This window comes from Watersipora subatra, chromosome 2 (assembly GCF_963576615.1).
Source record: "Watersipora subatra chromosome 2, tzWatSuba1.1, whole genome shotgun sequence".
Taxonomy (NCBI): Eukaryota; Metazoa; Bryozoa; class Gymnolaemata; order Cheilostomatida; family Watersiporidae; genus Watersipora; species Watersipora subatra.
Window position 1 is genome coordinate 6,871,542 of NC_088709.1, and position 23,575 is coordinate 6,895,116.

The 23,575-nt window shown below is 35.1% G+C and overlaps 1 protein-coding gene across 6 annotated transcripts in view; it reads left to right on the forward strand.

The window, feature by feature from the left end:
* LOC137388911 (dedicator of cytokinesis protein 4-like) overlaps positions 1–23,575 on the forward strand; it is a 63,476-nt gene that overhangs the window by 24,548 nt on the left and 15,353 nt on the right. For 4 of the 6 annotated variants that reach the window (XR_010978043.1, XM_068075398.1, XM_068075400.1 and 1 more), the window contains 16 exons: positions 4,100–4,221; positions 5,929–6,091; positions 8,577–8,680; positions 8,848–8,862; positions 9,302–9,319; positions 10,051–10,213; positions 10,367–10,464; positions 11,230–11,316; positions 11,645–11,874; positions 14,019–14,138; positions 14,780–14,946; positions 15,463–15,587; positions 18,832–18,918; positions 19,922–20,115; positions 21,361–21,439; positions 23,227–23,395. Coding sequence is in view for 5 of the 6 variants with exons in the window: in XM_068075398.1 (XP_067931499.1) it covers positions 4,100–4,221; positions 5,929–6,091; positions 8,577–8,680; positions 8,848–8,862; positions 9,302–9,319; positions 10,051–10,213; positions 10,367–10,464; positions 11,230–11,316; positions 11,645–11,874; positions 14,019–14,138; positions 14,780–14,946; positions 15,463–15,587; positions 18,832–18,918; positions 19,922–20,115; positions 21,361–21,439; positions 23,227–23,395 (1,941 nt within the window). In the remaining variant the exon portion in view is untranslated. The remainder of the gene's footprint in view (positions 1–4,099; positions 4,222–5,928; positions 6,092–8,576; positions 8,681–8,847; positions 8,863–9,301; positions 9,320–10,050; positions 10,214–10,366; positions 10,465–11,229; positions 11,317–11,644; positions 11,875–14,018; positions 14,139–14,779; positions 14,947–15,462; positions 15,588–18,831; positions 18,919–19,921; positions 20,116–21,360; positions 21,440–23,226; positions 23,396–23,575) is intronic. The other 2 variants (XM_068075401.1, XM_068075399.1) reach the window with 2 other exon arrangements.

A 23,575-nucleotide genomic window follows, 5' to 3' on the forward strand; every position in this document is an offset into this window, starting at 1 on the left:
TCAGAGGCAGTTGGTTCTGCTATCCTTGACACTCTGAGACAGTTGGTTCTATCCTTGTCATTCTGAGACAGTTGGTTCTGCTATCCTTGACACTCTGAGACAGTTGGTTTGCTATCTTTGACATTCAGAGGCAGTTGGTTCTGCTATCCTTGACAACCTGAGACAGCTGGTTCTATTTTTGACACTCTGAGACAGTTGGTTCTGCTATCGTTGACATTTTGAGGTAGTTGGTTCTGTTAGCCTTGACATCCAAAAGCAGTTAGTCTTGCTATTCTTGACACTCTGAGACAGTTGGTTCTGCTATCCTTGACATCTTGACGCTGGTTCTGCTCAGTTTAGATGTAAATTAGATTTTTTTTGTTGACTTTTTACTCAGACAACATTCTTTTCAGGCATGGCAATTTCTGTTTCAGTTAAGTTGTTTTGTCAAATAGACAACTACGCAAAAAGAAACCCATAGCTACTATTTATATTAATAAAAGCAAATGTCTAGGTTTTGTCGTGTGTTAAGGCGAGTCAAGCTCTGTTTCCATCAGAGCCTGGTGTTGGATTTAACAGTCTCTGCATGATGGGAATGATCTAGTCGCTCTTACGCTAATACAAAGTCTAGGATTATGAAACTAGTCGCTCTTACGCTAATACAAAGTCTAGGATTATGAAACTAGTTGCTCTTACGCTAGTGCAAAGGCTAGGATTATGACATTAGCAAGTTGTATTCCTTGGGAACTTGAAGATGATTTTGATAAAAGTTTCTATTTCAGTTTTAGTGGTTATTGTGAAAATACTAGTTAAATGCAGAATCAATACTACAACTTACTTTAAGTTAAAGGTGGATTTGACTTATGTATCCATGTTAATAGTACCAAGGACTCCGGTTCTTCCACAGCCATGTAATACCAGAGAAGGAATACATTTGTTTGCTAAAATCATTTTAAGAGTTAGATATGCTGTTATACTTTAGAATTTCACTACATAGTATCATAGGAAAGCTATTAAGCTATATAGATGAAATGCGTCGTTTAAGTGGTTGCTGAAATTAGCTTCTCTTTTGTACGGTGCACCCTCAGCATAAGAGAACCCTGATATACAATTTTTTCACCTTACGAAGTGGAACACGTTCATTTTTTTTCACCTCACCATACAAATTTTTGTTCACCATACGAATTTTACAAAATTCTCGCTTGTGTCCAAATTTGGCAGTCGGCGTGCTTGTTATGTACGTCAAAATAACAAAGACGCCAAAATGCTGTTCAACAAAAATATTTTCACAACACCTTAAAGAGACACGATGGCCGATTTCTCTGAGTTCAGTAATTATCATGTGTAAAACAGTAATATTTTCCCTTTAAAGTTTAAAACCAATAGCAAAGTTGGAGTTGCAATCCCTTCATACCCAAGTTCTATTGATTAAACAACCTCCATTAACCAGCTAACAAAAATTCACTTCATTACGAAAACAGCATTGTTCAGGTTTTTTTGCCGAGTTAGGTTGAAAAAGTTTTTAAACAGGTTTGCTAAAAGTTACAGTGAAAGCGATGACAGAAACTGATAAATGATAAAATTTTAGTGATAAAAAGTTGAAATTCAGTAAAATAGTTAAAAATACATACTAAAGCTTAGCTTTAAGTGTGTCTGTTTAGTAAGCTAAACTTATTTGCGGTGAATTTAAAGTTTGTTTTATGTCTGTCTTAAAAATAAAAACTCTACGGTACATCATAATGTTACATTTTATTGCAGATCATAACGACTAAATACAATAAAGTTACTGTAGGTAACTATAGTTACTAAGGTTAACATACTATTTCATTACTAATTTTTAGTATGTGCAGCACTTACATATATAAAATTTTGACAATTTTTACCAGGGGATGTTTGCAATATATAATTACTATGGTTTCTATACCCCACCTACGATTTTTCCCCACACAATGCCAACCCTGGAACAGATCAAAATCGTATCATGAGGGTGCACTGTATTCGTATAATGTAATCTAATTACATTACTGTTACCCAATGAGGTGGGTCCAGGTATGTGCTCTCCCTCTAGATTCACATGAAACAGTATTCTCATAACCATAAATATCCTCATTCCTCATGAATCTGAAGCTGGCTTCAGACAGACGACTTTCAGTATCTATAATAGACCACAGATCTTATTATAGTAATGATTACAATGTTAGTTCAAGTTACTAGCTTAAGATACTCAAATTTATTGGGTAAAGAAACTTAGTCAATAGCAACTACATTACCTGCCACTGTTTATAAGTTGGGACAAATGTGTAGCATAGAAAGTAAGAAATGTTTTTCAACAATCTTAGCTATGTCTCGAGCTTTCAAATACTTGAATTATGCATTGGCCGGACTCACACAAAAATAAACAGATACCTTTATTTAATAGTTAGAATGGTAAATGTTGATTAAGAAAGATTTTTTTATGCAAAACTTTCTCTATTAGCCGTGCAATGCGGGGCATGCAATTAGTTATGTAGTGTATATAAAAGACATGAGCTCAAGAATTAGTTGGATAACTCATTCCATCTACATATTCCTATAGCCATGATATGATATTCTTTGAAAGCAAGAGATGTTCTTCAACTACCTTTTGCTCAACTTTTATTAATAAGTTGACCGTGTGACAAGCGCACCAACCTTGCTTGTCAGCATGCTTTTTGTGTTCTTAAAGGAGTCCGCGCTCTTTGTTTTGTCTCCTTGTTTTGTTGGATGATTTTGTAGTGTCAGAAGTTGTGGGTTCAAGTTTCATTACGTGTCAATGTTTTTTTTACATAAATTAAAGTGTTTGTAATGAGTGTACTAATTATTACTATCTCTTGCTGCTGTATAGAATCTTTGAATGGATGTATATATATATATATCTATATATATATATATATATATATCTCTCTGATATACATGTATATCAGAGATATGTATACCTCTGATATACATGTAGATCGATCGCATACACGCTATTTATGTTGTTGTGATATATGGCACCTTTGTACTGTTATGTTCTCTGTCCCTAGAGTGGCTACAACACTGGGTATTGACCATAACTGCATGTTATACTTTGTATATGCATGTATACATTTGATGTTTCTTCTAATGGGAAATACAGTCATACCTCAGTTTTTGACCACAATCTATTTTAGAAGACTGTTCGAAAAGCGATTCGTTCGAAATTTCTTCCAAATCTAGGTAACAACTTTAAAAGCGTGTTTTACACCAGAAAATTTTTTTGTGTTCTTAAAAACATAATGTGTTTTTGGCACCATAAACTAAATACATATGTCATACGAGAGCAAGCAATATCTAAAATACAGTGATTGCCTCAAAAAATCTAATAATAAGCCAGACTAGGTTAGGGATTGTACTGTACTATACTGCTGTATCTGTAGCAGCGCACACCTTAGCTTTGCTTACTCATTTGCTCTCTTGTGGTGGTTACAATAAATAGAAATGCGTAGAAATAGACTGTTTTATTTTAATAAAATATATCCTACCTAAGACTATTAAGTAACGAACAATTTGTAAGTGTTGTATATGTCAGTTTTTGGAGTTGTCTGATGGTGAGTCAATCTCAGTTTTTCTAATGAAAGAGTAACATATCCTAGCAAAGGTCGTGTGAAATGAAAAGCACAGCAGAACATTTTTTATCTTCTATTTCTATCAATTGTGACATTAAACAATTTATGCATAATAGGATACAGTCGGGAGCTGAATTTTGGGTTGGAATCCGGGGCGTAAAAATCTTGAATTTTTTCATGGACATCCAATTTAGTGGAGAAAGAAATGTTTGAAAGTTGAGGTATGGTTGTACAAGGATTGTTGAATTCATGCTGCCTATGTCATATATACATATATGACATATATGTATGTCATATATGTATGTCATATATGTATGTCATATATGTATGTCATATATGTATGTCATATATGTATGTCATATATGTATATGTCATATATATATGTCATATATATATATATATATTTTGGGTTAATATTATTTTATGATTTGATTTAGAACTGGCATTCACTTTGTTAAACAGCATAGACTGTGAACCAGCTGTAAAGACTGTGAACCAGCTGCGGTTATTTGTAGACGAGACGAGGAATGATTTCTATGTTAACCTCTTTGAAGCGGAGTTTGAACGTGGTGCAAAGAGAGCCGATAGAAATATAGAGGCCAAGATCTTGGTTGTGGATGATACTGGCAAGGAGCTGGTATGGTTACCAAAGACTAGTTTTGTCTTACTCATCCATCATAAGATGGTTATACTGGTTATTAAAGAGGAACCTGAGGAACAGAGGCTCACTTATATAAAAAAATAGAGAACTAGATGAATGCCCGGCATTTCCCGGGTAATAAAAAAGTCTTTGAACAGAACATTAATTTTTGTTTAACATATACAATACTTACCATTCTAACTTTTAAACTTTATATCATTTGGCGCACTTCAAATAAATTGAGAGAAAAAAAACAACTGTTTTAAATGTGTTTAAATGTGAAATAATTAGCAAGTCTAGATAAAATTTGTTTTGCAACAACGATTACAATGAAAAATTTTTTTGATACTGCTACAATTGATACAAACTTTTTAAAAAAAAGTGAATATGTTGAATTAATAATAACAATGAACACATAGAAATGTGTGTATAAAAGCTTTACTGTTGCAGCAGAAGCTACATGTATCTATTAAAACTTTGAATACAACGTTACTGGTATATCTCGATACTGGTACAAACACAAAAATGAGATATCGGGCTGTCTTCATCTGATACTTTGTCTGTCCAAACGGAAAGAGGATGTAGAGACAATTCCTACTCGAGACAATACATTGGGCCACGTGAAAAGTATTTAGCTTTTACTGATTTACCGACCGAGCTTAAGAAGAACAAGAAATATGAGATTTAAAAATTACACATTAAAAAAGGTAATTGATTTTAAAATGGCTTCCAAAAAACATTCAATAAGGATAGATAAGATAGTTTAGAATGATAAAAACAAAGAACAGTCTAGCCTAAGAGTTATGCGCTCTTGTTTGTAAATTTATGATTTAATTGTCAGAAGTTCAATTAAATTGTGAAAGGATTTTTCATTCGTAGATTGTAATAGTTATAACTGGACATACCGACGACAGAAAACAAAAGTCAAACAAGCAACAGACAAACAAACACTGACCTGTTTAGATTTTTATACATATATACATGTAGATGGAGCACAAGCCTTGACAAATACTGCTCAACAACTCTTCACCCTACTTCTAGTTAATATGTGCTAGCGAGTTTGCTGATATTTTATGGTGATAAGTAATCATTGTGGTATCGAGTGTTGTCACAGTTTCTATGATTACCAGCTTCTGCCACAGATTATTCTCGCTCTTACTAGATAAGTACAGTATCTATTAAGGGTGAGAATAATAGTTACACGTTCTGGAGTTGTCTGATGATGAGTCAGTCTCAGTTTTTATAGATTAGTTAGTCACGATTAGTTAGTTACGGACTAGTTAGTGTCGACTGATTAAATATGACTAGTTAGTGACGACTAGAAAGTGGCAACTAGTAAGTACGGACTAGTGTAACCGTGTATCTCTAACTCATACTGATAGCATGCATTACACAGGTGGCTGATACGTAGTGTACACATCTGCTTTGACGCACACATCGACGTAGCACAACAATTTGTTTCATTAATAAATAGATTGATGAATGAGATTTTTCCTTTATTAGGTCATCGCTGTACCATTTTAATTATGTATTTTAAATCATCAACAATTTGTGATCGCTTAATGATTGGCTAGCTATTTAGATCAGCCTCAATGATTGGCTAGCTATTTAGATCAGCCTTAATGATTGGCTAGCTATCCAGATCAGCTTCCAAGGTTTTCCTAACACTCTGCCGATACAATGAAAATTATTATTTCCTGTTAGCCCTGCATCGCTGGTGATGCAAGTGATGCTCCGACCTCACACTATGAGAGTGCCGTCTTCTATCACAGCAACCATCCACGATGGAATGAAGTTGTTAAAATCGGGCTAACAGAGCACCAGTTTCATTCCTGCCATCTTCGTATAGAGTTCCGTCATTGTTCTAGTAAGTGCCAAAGCTAGGCTCTCTGCTAGTAACATTTTCAGTCCCTAACTTTTTTATTCTGGCTTTCACTTCGAAGTTTACAGTTTCTAGCTTTATTATATAACAAGCTGAATGCCAGGTGTTGCATGGGTATTAGATTAGTTACCTTATGAGTTAGAGTAACTTACCTGAAAAGCTAGATGTTTACTAAAATCTTTATTAAAACAATACTCGTGTTTTGGGCCAGTTCGACAATCGTTACATCTAATGGTCGACAGTGCTAATTATTTACCCCAAGCAAGCGCTTTATGTGTGGGTATCTTAACCAATATAATTACTATCTGCCCAATTAATCCATTGTATTTTGTGCAGTTTAATGGTCAAGTTTGTCACCTCTAGATCTGGACTTCTCGAGATCTACTCTTACTAGTGTCATGCGAATTCTTCATCGCTAAATTTTGATTGTTATAACATGACATGGGGTTTAACTAAAAGACAGCCTTTGAGATTTATACATGTATATATAGATGAAGAGCTAATTGTTCATTTAAATATAAAGAAATGTAGAGTAAAGATATGTAAGCTAGTTGGATGATTTCTTGTTCAAGGTTACGAAGTTCACCTGTCAGCTCATTAGTTTAGATTGCCTGCAGACAGAAGCACTTTGGAGTCATAGTTAGAGGCACTGCAAACGCTATTACTAACATCAGCTTTGCATTTCAAAGCGCAATCTTTTCTTTTTGACTTTTACACAAATCAATTTTTATTACTGCTTTTAATATAAATTTTATAGTCTTCTAGTATCTGCTTTTACTAATTTTGTTTTTGAACCACTTTTGGTCTCAATCATATTAGTTTAGTTGAGTGGTCGAGTTCTTATCATAAGTCAAAAGTACTTTATTCGCTGTACGGCAGGTTGTTTATTAAATGCGCTAACATAGTGATGATTAACCAGGTAAGCTCTACAAATCAACAAGCATAAATATCAATAATTCCTAATGAACTCAAGTAATCTAGTGGTCAACAGTAAGGTCATCAGTAGGGTCAGCAGTAGGGTCAGCAGTAGGGGCAACAAAGACCGTTCGCTATTTCTTCTGTGTGCTTCAGCCTAAGTTTTTAATGATACTGCTAATGTCTTTTTTCATTGTAATGTGTGTTAGCTTGTAGCCTCTGTGCCTATGATATTATATGTTAGCTTGTAGCCTCTGTGCCTATGATATTATATGTTAGCTTGTAACTTCTGAATCTATGATATTATATGTTAGCTGTAGCCTCTGTGCCTATGATTTTTCAACCTTGGCAACTGTAAAGTTACCACTGAGTGTTTTTATTGATAGTGTTTAAGCCTAGCCCTAGTACACAAGAATAGCACTCATTCCTTGATCTCCCCCTGGCTTTACTTAGAGTCTTATTCTACATTGCTGTCAGATGTAGTCAGGTGACATTTGTACTTGTACGTTGGGCACTCCAACAATGTAAATAATCCATTCCAGGACCATTTACGTTATAGGTATTTTACGTTGTAAAACAGTAAAATACATGTAAATTGCCTAATCTGTCTCAAGATCTTTCCAAACTTACTCCTTTGGCTATACAACAAGCAAAACCTTGACTTTTTTACTTTGTGGACTGTTCTGTAACTGCAGCATTATTAGTTTGCATCGGCAACTTTTTCCCCTTTTTAGGATCAATCTCACCGGTTTTATACACCATGATTGCGATGATTTTACAATAAGTAGATTGGGAGCACATATCCTCGGCGTTCATTCACAACGATTTGCTCATTTTTTCTAAACAGCAAAGTCTACTCTGCAAAGTAAAACTAATAACGAATATTTTATACATCTACAAGAAAGCAAAACAACAAAATATTTTACAAAAAGGCGGTACTACCTATTTTCCGTCTTTTGTATCCAGTGTCAGGTTAGGATAAAAGAGAACTTTTGACGATACTAACTCTATACTATAACGTTTGGATTGGTGGAGCGACGCCGTAACAGCTTCTCGAATTGATCGCCTTTGTATTTACGAAAAACTACTCAGCTACCCTTATTCTCTGTTTTATCAACATACATTATCTGACAACTTATTACGATGAACTAGAAAGTAACGGAAGTTGTGTATATAATACATCTATAACGCTATACGCTCGTTGTTTTATTTTTCCCACATGTGGCAAGATAGATTAACGTTCAAATCGAATTTGAGAACTCGCCTGACTTGGCACTTTATGTTGTAGGGAATTTTTTACGTAGTAGGAAGCAAAGACTTCACACAAATTCTTTACATTATCTGGAATTTACGCTATAGGATGTATGCGTTATAGGAGTGTCTACTTTACTAGGGATGAAGTCTCACAATTGTTGAGTTGCGTGAGTTGATCACACCTCGACTGGCTAGTCTCCAGCAGCAACTGCTGAACGTGACATGGTAATCAGTCTGTCTTGCTGGTAGACAGAGAGTTGTAATGATTGTTCTACTATAGCTGAGGCGATTTATTCTGCAGATAATGCTCCTGAGAAGAAGTTATTTGCCTTTTCCTACATTCCTCTTGAAGACCGATACGGCACAACAGTGCAGGATCGAATGCACAGGCTGTGCGTCTATAAGGTTGGTTTCTACCGAGAATTGTTTTCACTTGTCCCACTGACTTTGTTGGATGACCTTGACATGGAACATGAATTGCCCATACAAACCGATGTCTATGGGGAGGTGGCTTTATATAGCAAGAGACATAAGAACTTGTTGTACAGCAATCATTCTGAATGTCTTTGTAGCCCACAAAATACGAGGTGAGAACCAGCATGGCTATTTGTACTATCTTTGCAAACTTGTACTTTTGTCTCTCATCGCATTCATTCAGTTCATTTTGCTTCATTATTCTGTTGCTGCATCTTTTTCTCCTATTCGTTTGCCTAAAAAGCGTGGGTGGTTAACTGGTTTTCATCTCTTAGAGAATCAAGAGTATGATGGAGTTATCTATACTTGACTGTGAGATAATTTGCAAGAATTCCGATGAAAGTTGCTACCTCTCACTAGTGGTATATTCTAATAATTCTCTTCTCAGCGCACCTCTTTTATTACTTATACTCCTTCCTCTTAGCCTCATCTCTCCTCATTTGTTACATCTCTTAGGCATTCTTAGGCTAGAGGTCAAGCAAATCTGGATTTAGTTTCTTTATAAATAAGGCTTTTGCTCCTCTTGTATTAAACATAATTATTATTTTATAGTTGAAGGTTCTTGAAGCAGTAAGTTTCCCCTTGTCTGTTTGTCCATACATGCTTATTTAACAATAATTCTTTTTTGTCCAACTCCCTCCATCGCTCATCTATGTATTATATGCTGATTGAATTATTACCCTTTCCCATTTTTCACATAAAATGTGAACATTTTAGGATGAGCCCTCTCTATCTCCCCATCTCACCCTAGCGGATTTCTCAAGCTCATTGATCTCCTCTCACTAGCAGTTACTCCTGCAACTCATACACTCTAAGCAATTATTATTATCCCACTTCTCCCTTGCACACAATTGATACCTGTCATTATGCTTTATTTGTGCTTTGATAGTCACTGCACAAGACTATGATTTAAAGGGACAATAAGCTCTGCATGCCACCTGTTCCTTGGTACACCTTGCCGTAGTTTTAACTCTCAATCAACTGAGTCCACAGTTGCACTGGCTCAATATATTATAGGACTTGGGCTTGCTGTAACAACATCATTTGTGCTGTTATTCCCCGCTACGGTACCACCTGTTCTTCTCTGTTTAGCAGCCAACATTGTTGGAGTTAACTGCTTATTTGTCGGAGGTGATGGTAACCATAAATAAGAGAGTATGTCATTCAATGGATGCTCCTTGTTAGTGGTATTTATTTTGTTAGCGGTGTGCAGGTGTCTGCAGGTGTCTCTGTCACGATCCTAAGGCTGAGCTTCTACGTATCGTTTGTCAATTTTGCTTGATCTTAACAATGATTTACAGTCTAACAGTGGAATGAAGGGTGCTGCTCCCCACTATCTCTCACTTGCTTTTGACTCGGACAGCCCAGGTACTAAGTCTATGTCCAACAGCCAATGTACTATCAGCCAGAAGGAATCATTGTTTGTTCGAACAACTCTGTGTTCCACCAAGCTCACTCAGGATGGTAAGGATAGGCCTTATAGATGGTCTTTATTTTACCGGTAGTATGTTTTAATAATAATATCCGCCTGATGGATTTATATATCATAGCAATTAGGTTTTTGTTTTTTCAAGTTCACTGTATTTATTTATTTATTTACTTATTTACATATTTTAGCCAACCTTGTAAGTTTCTTCAAATGGAAAGATGACATTGCTAATTTGGACAGAGTTCTACTGAATGTTCAGAGAGTCAAGGGAGACGAGCTAATGAGAGTGAGTTCGCAGGTTTACAATTTCTTTTAGCCTAAAAATATGTTAGACTCACCTCATGTTAGTATTTCCTTGTTCTAGTAATATACTAACCTGATCTCAACTCCTTATTGTAGTCATATATTAACCTGATCTCAACTCCTTATTGTAGTCATGTATTAACCTGATCTCAACTCCTTATTGTAGTCATGTATTAACCTAATCTCAACTCCTTATTGTAGTCATATATTAACCTGATCTCAACTCCTTATTGTAGTCATGTATTAACCTGATCTCAACTCCTTATTGTAGTCATGTATTAACCTAATCTCAACTCCTTATTGTAGTCATATATTAACCTGATCTCAACTCCTTATTGTAGTCATATATTAACCTGATCTCAACTCCTTATTGTAGTCATGTATTAACCTAATCTCAACTCCTTATTGTAGTCATATATTAACCTGATCTCAACTCCATATTGTAGTCATATATTAACCTGATCTCAACTCCTTATTGTAGTCATATATTAACCTGATCTCAACTCCTTATTGTAGTCATATATTTTACATAAGATTTATATTTTAAATACAGCTTTTATTCAGACAAAACTTCCTACAATGCAATTAGTGTCAAGGTAATTGATTGCTTTGTTTTTCGAGTCGTTTTACCTTCTTTCATAAAAACACATCTTTTTGTAAGCTTTTGCATATCACTAAACCTAATGAAATGAGTTTTGTTGGAATTCGAGTAAGAGTGCACTCATGCATATCACTATACCTGTTGTAGCACCACACTGATTTCCTAAACACTCTATTCCAAATGACTTGTGATATAGAGGCTTGTTATCATCAGCCACGGATATTTGAAGCTTTGGTGAGTAACTCTTTGTCTCCTGCTCAACGCTGCTATTCTGCCGAATCTCTTCTATAAAGTCTTAAGTTGTTGTTGTCTTTTCTAGGCTGGAAAAGTTGCCGAGTTTAAAAATTCAGAGTTTGCTTTGGACAACGAGTGGAAAAATATTGACTCAAAAATGAGCGATGTAATAATGTACTTTTTATGGTAATTTGGCGATGTACAGTTTTCATTTACTTTTTGGTAGCCTTATATTTATTGTTTTCTGTTTATTGTATTTATGTTTTCTATAAGTAAATGAAATACATGAAAGAAGCATCTCAAACCATCATAATTTACTGTTTTTTAGATTCACATACTCAAGTTCAGCAAGGAGAAGAATTACCAGCAATTCTTACCAATCATAGAATTATACATAGAGCGATCGTTCTGCGCTCCACTTGTGCACAGAGAGCTGTTAACCCAAATACAGCGAGTGCTTGATGGGCAAGACAATCAGCGAGAACTTTTTAAAAATGTCATCGCTGTGTTTGATCTTCTCTTCAAATTCATCATCCGCTCTGCCTATCTGCATGCCGAGTATGAATGTCCTTTCTAACTTTGCTCAGTTTTGTATTGTGTTATACTAGTACGACTCTCGTGCGCCGTGAGAGATTGTCATGTGTAATCACTGTAGCCCTACTTATTTCATGGCACAGCAAGTTGACCAAGTGGTGTAGTGGTAGCGCGCCTGCCTTTATATCTGAAGCTCTGGGTTTGATTCCTGTACAAAGGCAATTTTTTTCCTAACGCTCTTAGCATGGCTTCAAACGGATGGGCAAACATGGCTCTTATTATAGCAAAGATTATATTATATTGTAATATATTCCCACGACCAAACAAGCGGAGCGAATGTTTGAGAGTTTTTATGATAAATGCATGTGCACACAACTTACGAAAATTATTCATCAACAACATCGCAAACCCTTGTATCGAAATCTCATCAACAAATTTAACCATTTTTTTGTAAAGTCGTTAAAGTATAATAACGATACAAAACACATATAAACCTATTTAAATATATTACCAAGTCTTTGAAAAGTGTTGACAGTATCTTAAAACTTACCCATCTGATCGGATTATACATAAATAGACAGATTAATTTGGCCAAAAATTGCCACAAAATGCTTGAAAAGCTTGGTTTAATAATAGTTAAGACCGGCCTACGATACGCCAATAAAGCCGTGCGACAGATAGTAGAATTATTTAGCAGTGCGCATTTCACAAGAAAAACGTGCTCATTTCACCAGTCTATGGCATTGTTTATTTGCTAAGGTTTCTAATATTTTTGTTAGATTTAATTATAAGAATAATTAATCGAATTTATTCGAAGGTTTCTGTAATAAACGTAGACCGTTTGAAGCGTAGACCGATTTACAGGTACAAAATTGTGGTACACAGTTTATCAGCCTATGTTTTTTGTCCACTTACTGAAGGTTTCATTAAATTATTTAAAACGTTAGCCGAAATTCTTTACAACTTATGTACAATCTATGGCCGAACTACAATGCCCCTTTATGACGAGAACATTTATTTATTTTGCTCCAGCTTGCAGAAAACTTCCAGACGCGTGAATGCTCATACTTGCTTTCTGCTAAAGATCGCTATCAAAACCATTCTACATTCAACACAACCAACTTTTAAACTGTGTATAGTACACAGTAGCTTGCCATTTTACTTCTAATTTTGCATTTCGGAGTTATATTAAACATATTTCCTTATTGTTGTTGTTAAATTACATACATTACAAAAGGTTAGGCCTACAGCTTTAGTTAATATTCATTTTATGGTTGTAAAGCATAGGTTTGAGATAGTAGTAGATTAGGTGTGATTTTTTGTGTGATTAGGTGTTATTTATTGTTGTAAAGCATAGGTTTGAGATAGTAGATTAGGTGGGTTTTTTGTGTGATTAGGTATGATTTATTGTTGTAAAACATAGGTTTGAGATAGTAGATTAGGTGGGTTTTTTGTGTGATTAGGTGTGATTTATTGTTGTAAAACATACTTTTTGACAACTACTTTTTCAACAACCAGCACTGCTATTTCTTTTTTCCATTATCACTTATTCCATTATCAGGTCGTGGGCCGTATGACAGGAGAATTTCTAGTGTATTATATTGCTATATAATTAACAAGCATTAAGCGCGGCGTTGCTTGGGATTGTTCTCGTTTTCAACACAAATTGTTTCCCGATGACAATCCATGAACACGTTTATTGAGGCCAATTGTTCTTAAATCATCCGATGGTTGATTCTTGAGTTCCTAATCGGACCATTGCTCTTTTTTTCAGAAAGTGAAAGTTCTAAGATTGCCAATTGATCCAATTGATTGCTTGAAGTACGCTTGCTTTTTCACAAAAGATAAGCCCTACTTAGTCTTTATGCGTACGACAATTTTTTCAATATTCCAATATTTTCCTGATTTTTCAATAAGAGCAAAACACCGTTCTTATTACAGTAAAGATTATCCTACATATTTAGGTGTTTGATTAGCACAGTTGGTAGAGTGTAGGTCTAACAAACTGCATGTCACGAGTTGGAGGCCTGTAACAAGCTATCTTTTATGAAGACTTAATTACCACCTATACAACTTCTTCAGACTATTTTTACTGATGTTATGTTTACTGAGGCAATTAGAACACCGTCTAGGATCATCTTTACGCTTGTGCGGTTGTTTTCATACAGCAAACGAGAGGATGCGGAACATGGCCTGTTGTGCATGAGCATGGAAAACTTCTGGAAAGCTCTGCAGAAGCTGGTGAAGAGTACCGACAAGGATGGTAGTAAACTGACTATCATAACAAGGTGCGGGTCTGTTTGCTAATTATGTTTGTTATTTTTATTACTGCTCATCTGTAAGTACAGTCAGAGCAAGTAAGTATGGTAAGTCTGTAAGTACTGTAACTTTGGCTTATAGCAGCAGAGATTCTTTTAAAGGAAAATTTAGTGATTTGTTTGCCAAGCTCTAATGATCTTTGCCAGCAACCTGCTCAAGTAATCAAGTCATATTTTCATGATAGGAGTTTCCTTGCAGAGGTAGGCAGGAGATGTGGCATGAATGACACTGAAAAAATATTGAGTTCATCTAATTTAGTATGAAAACGACTGGTCTAGTAGATTTAGACCCTAGGACATGTCAACATGTCAGGACATGTCAACATGTCAACATGTTAGGACATGTCAACATGTTGACATGTCTTTTATGTAGGCGTGTAGATTTCATCATACTAGCAGTAGATTGATGAGAATTGACTAACGACCACGCTTTTTTCCTTAGATGTAGCCATTCAGTTTTCACTTTTGGTGGTAATGAAATACTGTCAGTTTTTCTTAGGTAATAGCTACCTTCACGCTTACATATGGTCACTGGTCTGCTGGCCAGAAGTTGTGTATTTATTAACAAGAGCAGACAACTCTATGTCGGTTGTTTTCCTGTTGCATTACAGGGTAGTAGATGTGTTCCCAGAGCTTCTCAAACTTCTGCCCCCAGATTCTTTAGCGTCTTCATTTTCCGAGACGATACGGGTTATTCCTAAACGTAACTCGGACTTCGGAGTTCACAAGCTAAAATGCTTGTCGAAGCTTATAAATTCTCCTCTGTTTGACCATGAAGGTATGTTTCTTCTCAGAATGTCTGTTTAATCGAATCTGTTCTCACCAATTGGTGTTGATGATGGCTTACAGATTGCTGGTGGCAGTCAAACTTATATTTCATCAAGCAAAGAGTTATCCTGATGAATAATTGACTCCTAATATTATTAGCTGTCCTCTGTATCTGAAGATGACTTCCGATGAGCCATATAATATATATAATCATATAATATATATATGCCTACTATATATATATATATATATATATATATATTCAAAGTTAATTATTCATTTACATAATAATATATTACATATAGTATATTATATGTAGTATATTATATATGATATATAAATAATTTATAATTTGCTATTATGAATAATATATTTATAATATATACTATGAATATATTATGAATTATACATATATAGTTGTTTCATTTATCGCAAGATAATTTTCTTGTAAGTACCGATGGTGGACTCAGGAAGAAGTTATCACGTGATTCTGTCCGCAATTGGATGACATGTTTATGGTTTGTAGACTCAAGACACATTGTGCTGGACTTGTGCAACTCTCAAATCCTCTTTTGCCTTCAGAATCAGACAGACCTCAAGCTTGTCGCTGAAAACCTCTCTGATCTACTGGCAGCCATCTATAAGAACAGAGTTAGTTGAGTTATTCCAAACATTTTTTATTGTTCTTTTGCTCATTTTGTTTATAAAGATCATGATATAGATATATATATCATATCATTCATATACATATTCATATCACATTATACATGTTCATTCATATACATATTCATATCACATTATACATGTTCATTCATATACATATTCATATCACATTATACATGTTCATTCATATACATATTCATATCACATTATACATGTTCATTCATATACATATTCATATCACATTATACATGTTCATACATATGCATACTCATATCACATTATACATGTTCATACATATACATATCACATTATACATGTTCATACATATACATATCACATTATACATGTTCATACATATACATATCACATTATACATGTTCATACATATACATATTCATATCACATTATACATGTTCATACATATAAAATTCATGAATTGTAAAAAGCTAAGACTTGCTCATGTTCTCACATACATGCGAGTTAGAAATCAACTGCAATTTATAAATCGCTAGCACCCTGGCAATCTAGTGTGCCATGAGAGATGTCTAGTGTGCCATGAGAGATCATCAGGTGTAATAACTATCTGTACAATTATTCCTAATTTTGGCAAGGTGGTCGAGTGGTGCAGTTGGTAGTGTGCCTGCCTGTAAAATGGTATCGAGATCAATTCCTGTGTCAAGTAATCTTTTATCCCAACGGTCTTGCCACGGCTCCGGACCAATGGACAGACAAACGGACATGGCTCTTATTATAGTAACGATTATAGTGAAGATTATAGCGAAGATTAGAGTAAAGATTATAGTAAAGATTATAGTAAAGATTATAATAAAGATTATAGTAAAGATTATAGTAAAGATTATAGTGAAGATTATAGTGAAGATTATAGTGAAGATTATAGTGAAGATTATAGTGAAGATTATAGTGAAGATTATAGTGAAGATTATAGTGAAGATTATAGTGAAGATTATAGTGAAGATTATAGTAAAGATTATAGTAAAGATTATAGTAAAGATTATAGTAAAGATTATAGTAAAGATTATAGTAAAGATTATAGTAAAGATTATAGTAAAGATTATAGTAAAGATTATAGTAAAGATTATAGTAAAGATTATAGTAAAGATTATAGTAAAGATTATAGTAAAGATTATAGTAAAGATTATAGTAAAGATTATAGTAAAGATTATAGTAAAGATTAGAGTAAAGATTAGAGTAAAGATTAGAGTAAAGATTAGAGTAAAGATTAGAGTAAAGATTAGAGTAAAGATTAGAGTAAAGATTAGAGTAAAGATTAGAGTAAAGATTATAGTAAAGATTATAGTAAAGATTATAGTAAAGATTATAGTAAAGATTATAGTAAAGATTATAGTAAAGATTATAGTAAAGATTATAGTAAAGATTATAGTAAAGATTATAGTAAAGATTATAGTAAAGATTATAGTAAAGATTATAGTAAAGATCATAGTAAAGATCATAGTAAAGATCATAGTAAAGATCATAGTAAAGATCATAGTAAAGATTATAGTAAAGATTATAGTAAAGATTATAGTAAAGATTATAGTAAAGATTATAGTAAAGATTATAGTAAAGATCATAGTAAAGATTATAGTAAAGATCTTAGTAAAGATCATAGTAAAGATCATAGTAAAGATCATAGTAAAGACTTGAAATGCTCGAATGCTTCACAAATAGCATGCTTCATAGTCATACCTCTTTTAATTTTTTGTTAAGGTTGTCAAGTGAATCTAAATGTATTTTTGTTAAATTGTAAAGCATGCTCTAACTTTAAAGTCAGTTAGTAGGTACATTGAGCAAAGGCTTCTCATTTAAGGTCAGTTAGTAGGTACATTGAGCAAAGGCCTCTCATTTAAGGTCAGTTAGTAGGTACATTGAGCAAAGGCTTCTCATTTAAGGTCAGTTAGTAGGTATATTGAGCAAAGGCTTCTCATTTAAGGTCAGTTAGTAGGTACATTGAGCAAAGGCTTCTCATTTAAGGTCAGTTAGTAGGTATATTGAGCAAAGGCTTCTCATTTAAGGTCAGTTAGTAGGTATATTGAGCAAAGGCTTCTCATTTAAGGTCAGTTAGTAGGCACATTGAGCAAAGGCTTCTCATTTAAGGTCAGTTAGTAGGTACATTGAGCAAAGGCTTCTCATTTAAGGTCAGTTAGTAGGTACATTGAGCAAAGGCTTCTCATTTAAGGTCAGTTAGTAGGTACATTGAGCAAAGGCCTCTCATTTAAGGTCAGTTAGTAGGTATATTGAGCAAAGGCTTCTCATTTAAGGTCAGTTAGTAGGTATATTGAGCAAAGGCTTCTCATTTAAGGTCAGTTAGTAGGCACATTGAGCAAAGGCTTCTCATTTAAGGTCAGTTAGTAGGTACATTGAGCAAAGGCTTCTCATTTAAGGTCAGTTAGTAGGCACATTGAGCAAAGGCTTCTCATTTAAGGTCAGTTAGTAGGTATATTGAGCAAAGGCTTCTCATTTAAGGTCAGTTAGTAGGTACATTGAGCAAAGGCTTCACATTTACAGTTTCTCTGATCCTACTCAGCTGCTTGTCAAATAAGGCTCAATGTTTCCTGAAAGTATCAGTATTTTTCTATCATTTATTATTGTTTTTGATGTTTGAGGTGATGTGGAATCGATTAAAACTTGGTTAAAATCGATAAATTTTGATTGCGATTAAAGCGCTCAGGCCAATCGAAAGTGCAATGATGACATTTATAATTGCAAAGAGACCGACGGAAAAGAGGCGTATAATAGAGGCGTATAGTGCAATAGCAACACCCTTATCGCAATAGCCAAAATCAGCTATCGCGACGATAACAACTAATGATGTCATTTTGCACGAATTTTTCTTCCGAGCGTTTTAATCGCGGTCAATTTTTATCTAGAAACATCCTGGCAATCAGATCACCTCACACATAAAAAACAATCGCAACTGATAGAAAAATACCGATGATTTCTGATAAAGTCTAGGAAAGGTCTGTATAATGACACGATTAATTTCAAACAGAGAAACCAGGCTATCTAAGGAAATAACTAGCTAACTAGGGTGTAAGGTCTCAAGGTTTCCTCTGCTGCTACCTTGGGTAATGACAAGCTTGGCTTACGTCGAGTCCTTAGAGTTTATACTATAGTTGGTGAAGAGAGAGATTTAGGTATTGGCACTTATCCAACGGGTGGGTACGCGTGTCAAACCTATTGCCTCCGATCTCATTATCCTCTTTCGTCGCAGGATACCATGAAGACTGAGATGGAGCTAGTAGTTACTTGGTTGATCAAGCCGTTGGCCACAACTATTCTCGAGGGGTCGGAGAGCGTGGTATGTTTACTCCCTATCTATCTGTTCAGATATCCAGAGTGCATTCTTTCTTACATATAAGATATGAGGAGAAAATCACCATAGATTCTTATACAAGCCATACCTGTGAACCTAAAATTTTGTTTAAAAGTTTGGGGTGCTGTCGATGCGCAGAGTCGAAAAATTATATCTGTAAATTTCTCACTACATTTGAGTTGAGGGACTGTCACGTGAGAAACCTAACATTACATGCCATAAGAAGATTTAAATATAACTATATTAAAAAATTATATAAAATATTAATAAATTTAAATAAGATTTTTTATAATAATGATTATTTTGATAATAACTATTAGTACAATTTGAATTAACTGTAGAAATGTGCTAATGCTAAAAATAATTTATTCAACAATAAGACACTAGGAAATACTCATTACTTGGGCTGGTGTAATAAGGTTATTAGTCTTGGTCATTGTCATGTGATATGTCCAGTACTTGCTTGGGTACTGGACATATCACATACTACATATCACATACTACGGTTGCTTGGGTTGCTTGGGTTGCTTTTCATTGTTGCCAAAAACTGCAGCAGCATTTTTGCTGGAGGTTGCCAAAGCTACACTCACAGCTTCAAATTTAAGCTCGGTGTCATATTTTACCCTTTTCGATGACATGTGTTACAGCATGTGCTCACCGACTTGTTTCCTGTGGTTGAATGAAGGCGTAACACTTTTTCACAAAGATGAAACACTCATCGGTCAACTGCTACCTCGTCAGCCATCAAGTTCGCGCGCGTTGACAAACAGAGACGGTAGACTTGGCGAATGGGACTTCATTAAATTATGTGCTTTGAATGAATGGAAAAATGGTTAGGTGTGGCTTATACGCGCTGTATACTTGTAACCCAGAAAACACCTTCAAAGTTTGGGGCTACCTATACATAGTGGTGGCTTATACACAAGGATTTATGGTAATTTGATTGAGTCACAATTGTGAAATCTGATTTTACTTTGCATAATTGCAGCGTCTTCTGATTGGCTGCCTCATAACTATGCTTTCCATGATGGATGAAGCTCTTTTCACCAAAGTCCTAGAGCACGAGAAAGACACCCTCGTTATCAAAAAGCTCTGCAGTGACCTGATCACCATTATGTCTAATATAATATTGGAGGCACAAATACCTTCTGATTGGATAGTTCTGCTAATTCTCTTCAATTCGTGAGTCTAATATCTAGTATATTAGAATAGTTGCAATCGTACACCCACCATATGTGTATGCACACCATATGCATATGCACACACCTTAGGCATATGCACACAATATGTTAACTTACCATTCATATTTTGTTGTCTCTATGTACAGCGAAACCTCTGCTTACGAAAGTAATTCGTTTCGGAAACCATTTCGTAATTAGAAATTTTGTAAGTAGAAACCGATTTTACCATATAAATGCCCTATTCCATTCCAAGCCTCCACAAAAGTGGTATAAAACATTTGTGTAGCTTACAAATGTATGTAATGGTTAACATCGGTAAACAGTACATGTTAAAATTATATTACTACACAACCAGTAGAAGAATTACACATCAAAGAAAGAAAAGAAAAACAGAAAAATATTGACTAAAAATTACAAATGCATGTTTGTTTCTTGTTTGCCTTTGGCTTTGGCTGTCTAGAAGAGACTAAGAAAAGACCACTTGAAGTTGAAAGATGGCTGCCAAAAGAAGCGGGTGTTGTATTACTGTCTTGGTTTTGTTTTGCTCAGAATGTTGTTTTTGAATATGTAAGTAGCAAGGTTTATTTACATCATGGCAAACTGAAAAACAGTCATAATACAAAAAATACAGAGCTTGAGTTGCTAAAAGCGAAAGTTGTCTTACTGTATATGCGATATATGATAACTCCAAATTATACAACGAATGAAACCAACACACTTCATTTACCAGCTTTCGCTAACAAACGAAACTGAGTGAGATACGTTCTAAGTGGTACCCACGAAAAGTAAACGGGCCAAAGCACGAAACAAAAAAAGACAAACTTTGAAAGGCTTTTTGGCATTTCATTCCTAAAGATATATTTCATAAGTCAGAGTAGAGCTTCTACCCAAAGACATTTCATAGCCTGAAAGTTTGGTATGTAGAGTCTTTTATAAATAAAGGTTTACTTGCATGCGAATGACGGGCCATACTTATTGAGAAGCTCATGCTCATATATCTTCAATAGAAGCTGCTCATATTTCTACATGTTTTTCGCTGTAAAACTCAAAAGTATTTTATGAGAAATGGTTTGAACTGTCTATGTAGGGCATTATACAGCATGCTTTCTTTATCTAGACACATTGACAGGTAGTGATAACACTGGCCATCTGCGCCTCTCTTTCCTGCCTCACCTACAGACAACTAAAAACGCATGTTGCTTCCCTTTGATTTTAAGTATTTTCTATGGGTGTGTTCGATTTTTAGCGTGCTTCTCTCGACAACTAAACTCCTATCACAGACTATGATCGATTACTTTCTCTCTGGCTCTAACTTTAATGAACTGGTAAGTTTACCACTTTCACTTTCGCATTACGTAGTTTCCTTTCGAAACCTATCTTTTCCTGTTCTTCATTTGAAGAATGAAAATATATCACTAAATGTTGTAATTTCTGTGTATGGTTTCATATAATAAATTTTCTAAAAAATAACTAAGTTTTTGTTACATTTTAATAAAAATTATAAATCAATAGGCTTGAAAATGTGACTTTTAATTTTTTCTTTTTTGTTGTCATTGCTTATAATTAGGTGGCCAGCTTGCAGTTTGTTCTAAAATGGAGGTCTCACTACTTGCATCACATGATACGTATCAGTCATGCAGTAAGGTTTAGCCTGTCTTGACAAACTGTTGTTTTTTGCGGAGTTGTCCCCCGGCAAGCGCGGCGAGCAAAACAACAGCTTGTCACAAGACGCACTGCACCTGATGCATCAGCTGCACTGAAAAGGAGTTGTTCTCTTCCGTCTATGCGGCTTGGCTGCGATGTTATGTCGGTCGCTCCATTGATAATCAACGAATTTCTCGCAAAAATCTATATAGAAAAATTAATATAAGAACGCTTAACTAGAGACCAGTCTCTGCGGTAACTTTAGTAGAACTTAAGAACTTAGGAAACAACAGCAACTAAACATGTCGTTATTTGTGCGCTCAGTCAGTTTTATTTCTATTTTAGTATCAGTCAGTTTTATTTGTTTTTATGGATTTTATTTTTAATTTATTTTATTTTCAAGTTCTACTAAAGTTTACCGCAGAGACTGGTCTCTGGTTAAACGTTTTAATCTTATTTTTTTCTACATAAATCTTTGCCCGAAATCCGTTATGATTACCAATGGAGCGACTGACATAACATCGCAGCCAAGCCGCATAAACGGAAGAGAACAACTCCTTTTTAGTGCAGCTGATGCATCAGGTGCAGTGCATCTTGTGACAAGCTGTTGTTTTGCTCATCCCGCTCAACGGGGAACTCTGCAAAAACAACAGTTTGTCAAGACAGGCTAAGTAAGGTTGTACTTGGTGTGAATATTGGTTCCTAATCGCTTCAAGTTCGTGAGCATAAAATAGATGGAACCTGAGGATTCTATCAGATTGTTTTATAAAAGAGTTCTGTAACTGGTCTTTTATCTCTGCAATAGAAGAAACAATGTCATACTCATTTTTCATAATTATTTCCTAGAGTCAGGTGATGTATTTTAAAGCAGTTCAACATTGTGTAGTTTCTACACTTAGTTTGTTAGTCAGTTGGTTTGACTGTCCGCACGCTTTCTTACTTACACATCTTAATAAATCTTAAAATTGCATGTTTGTGTTTGTGTCACTCTAAAGCTTTTAGAAAATTTTTGCCAATTGTTTAGCGTAACCATAAGTGTTGGTGATATATTCTTACCAAGCTTGCTGTGTATTTATTCACCTGCGTGGATTATCTACCTGGGCCAGATATCCATGTTAGTTATCTGCGCTGTTCATGATCACTGGTTGTATTTGCTATCTGTGCCGCCTATCTGTGCTGCCTAACTCTGTTGCTTATCTGGGCTGCCTATCCGGGTCATCTAACTGTGCTGACTATTCGTGTCACCTATTCGTGTTGACTATCTGTGCTACCTATCTGTGCTGCCTATCTGTGCTGCCTAACTTTGTTGCTTATCTGGGCTGCCTATCCGGGTCAACTAACCGTGCCACTTATCCGTGCTGTCTATTTGGACTAATTCAAAGACATCCCTGTGCCGGAACAGTAATTGTTTAGTTGAGCTGAGCAGCTCTATATAACTGAGGGATGTTTATCATGGCCATTTCTGCAGGTCTGGAAGAATTACTTCATGCTATGCGTGACGTTCATTAATCAACCTTGTTTGCAACTGGAGACCTTCAGCGAGAGCAAGCGGATGACTCTGTTTTCCTGGTATGGCGATATGCGAGTTAAAATGGGTCATATCCTGTTTGACATGTGGCAGGAGCTTGATTCCTTCGGTAAGTAGCGTATTGTAAGACGAGCTTCTTTCATAGCGACGGCCAAGCTCACACGTTGCTTTCAATATCTAAAAATTTATGCGCAAACCTGATGTGGTTATAAGGCAGGTTTTTAGCAGGATTTAGTTTTCGTTTTATTTGAGGTTGCAGTATATTTAATGCTTATCAAGTATCTGTGGA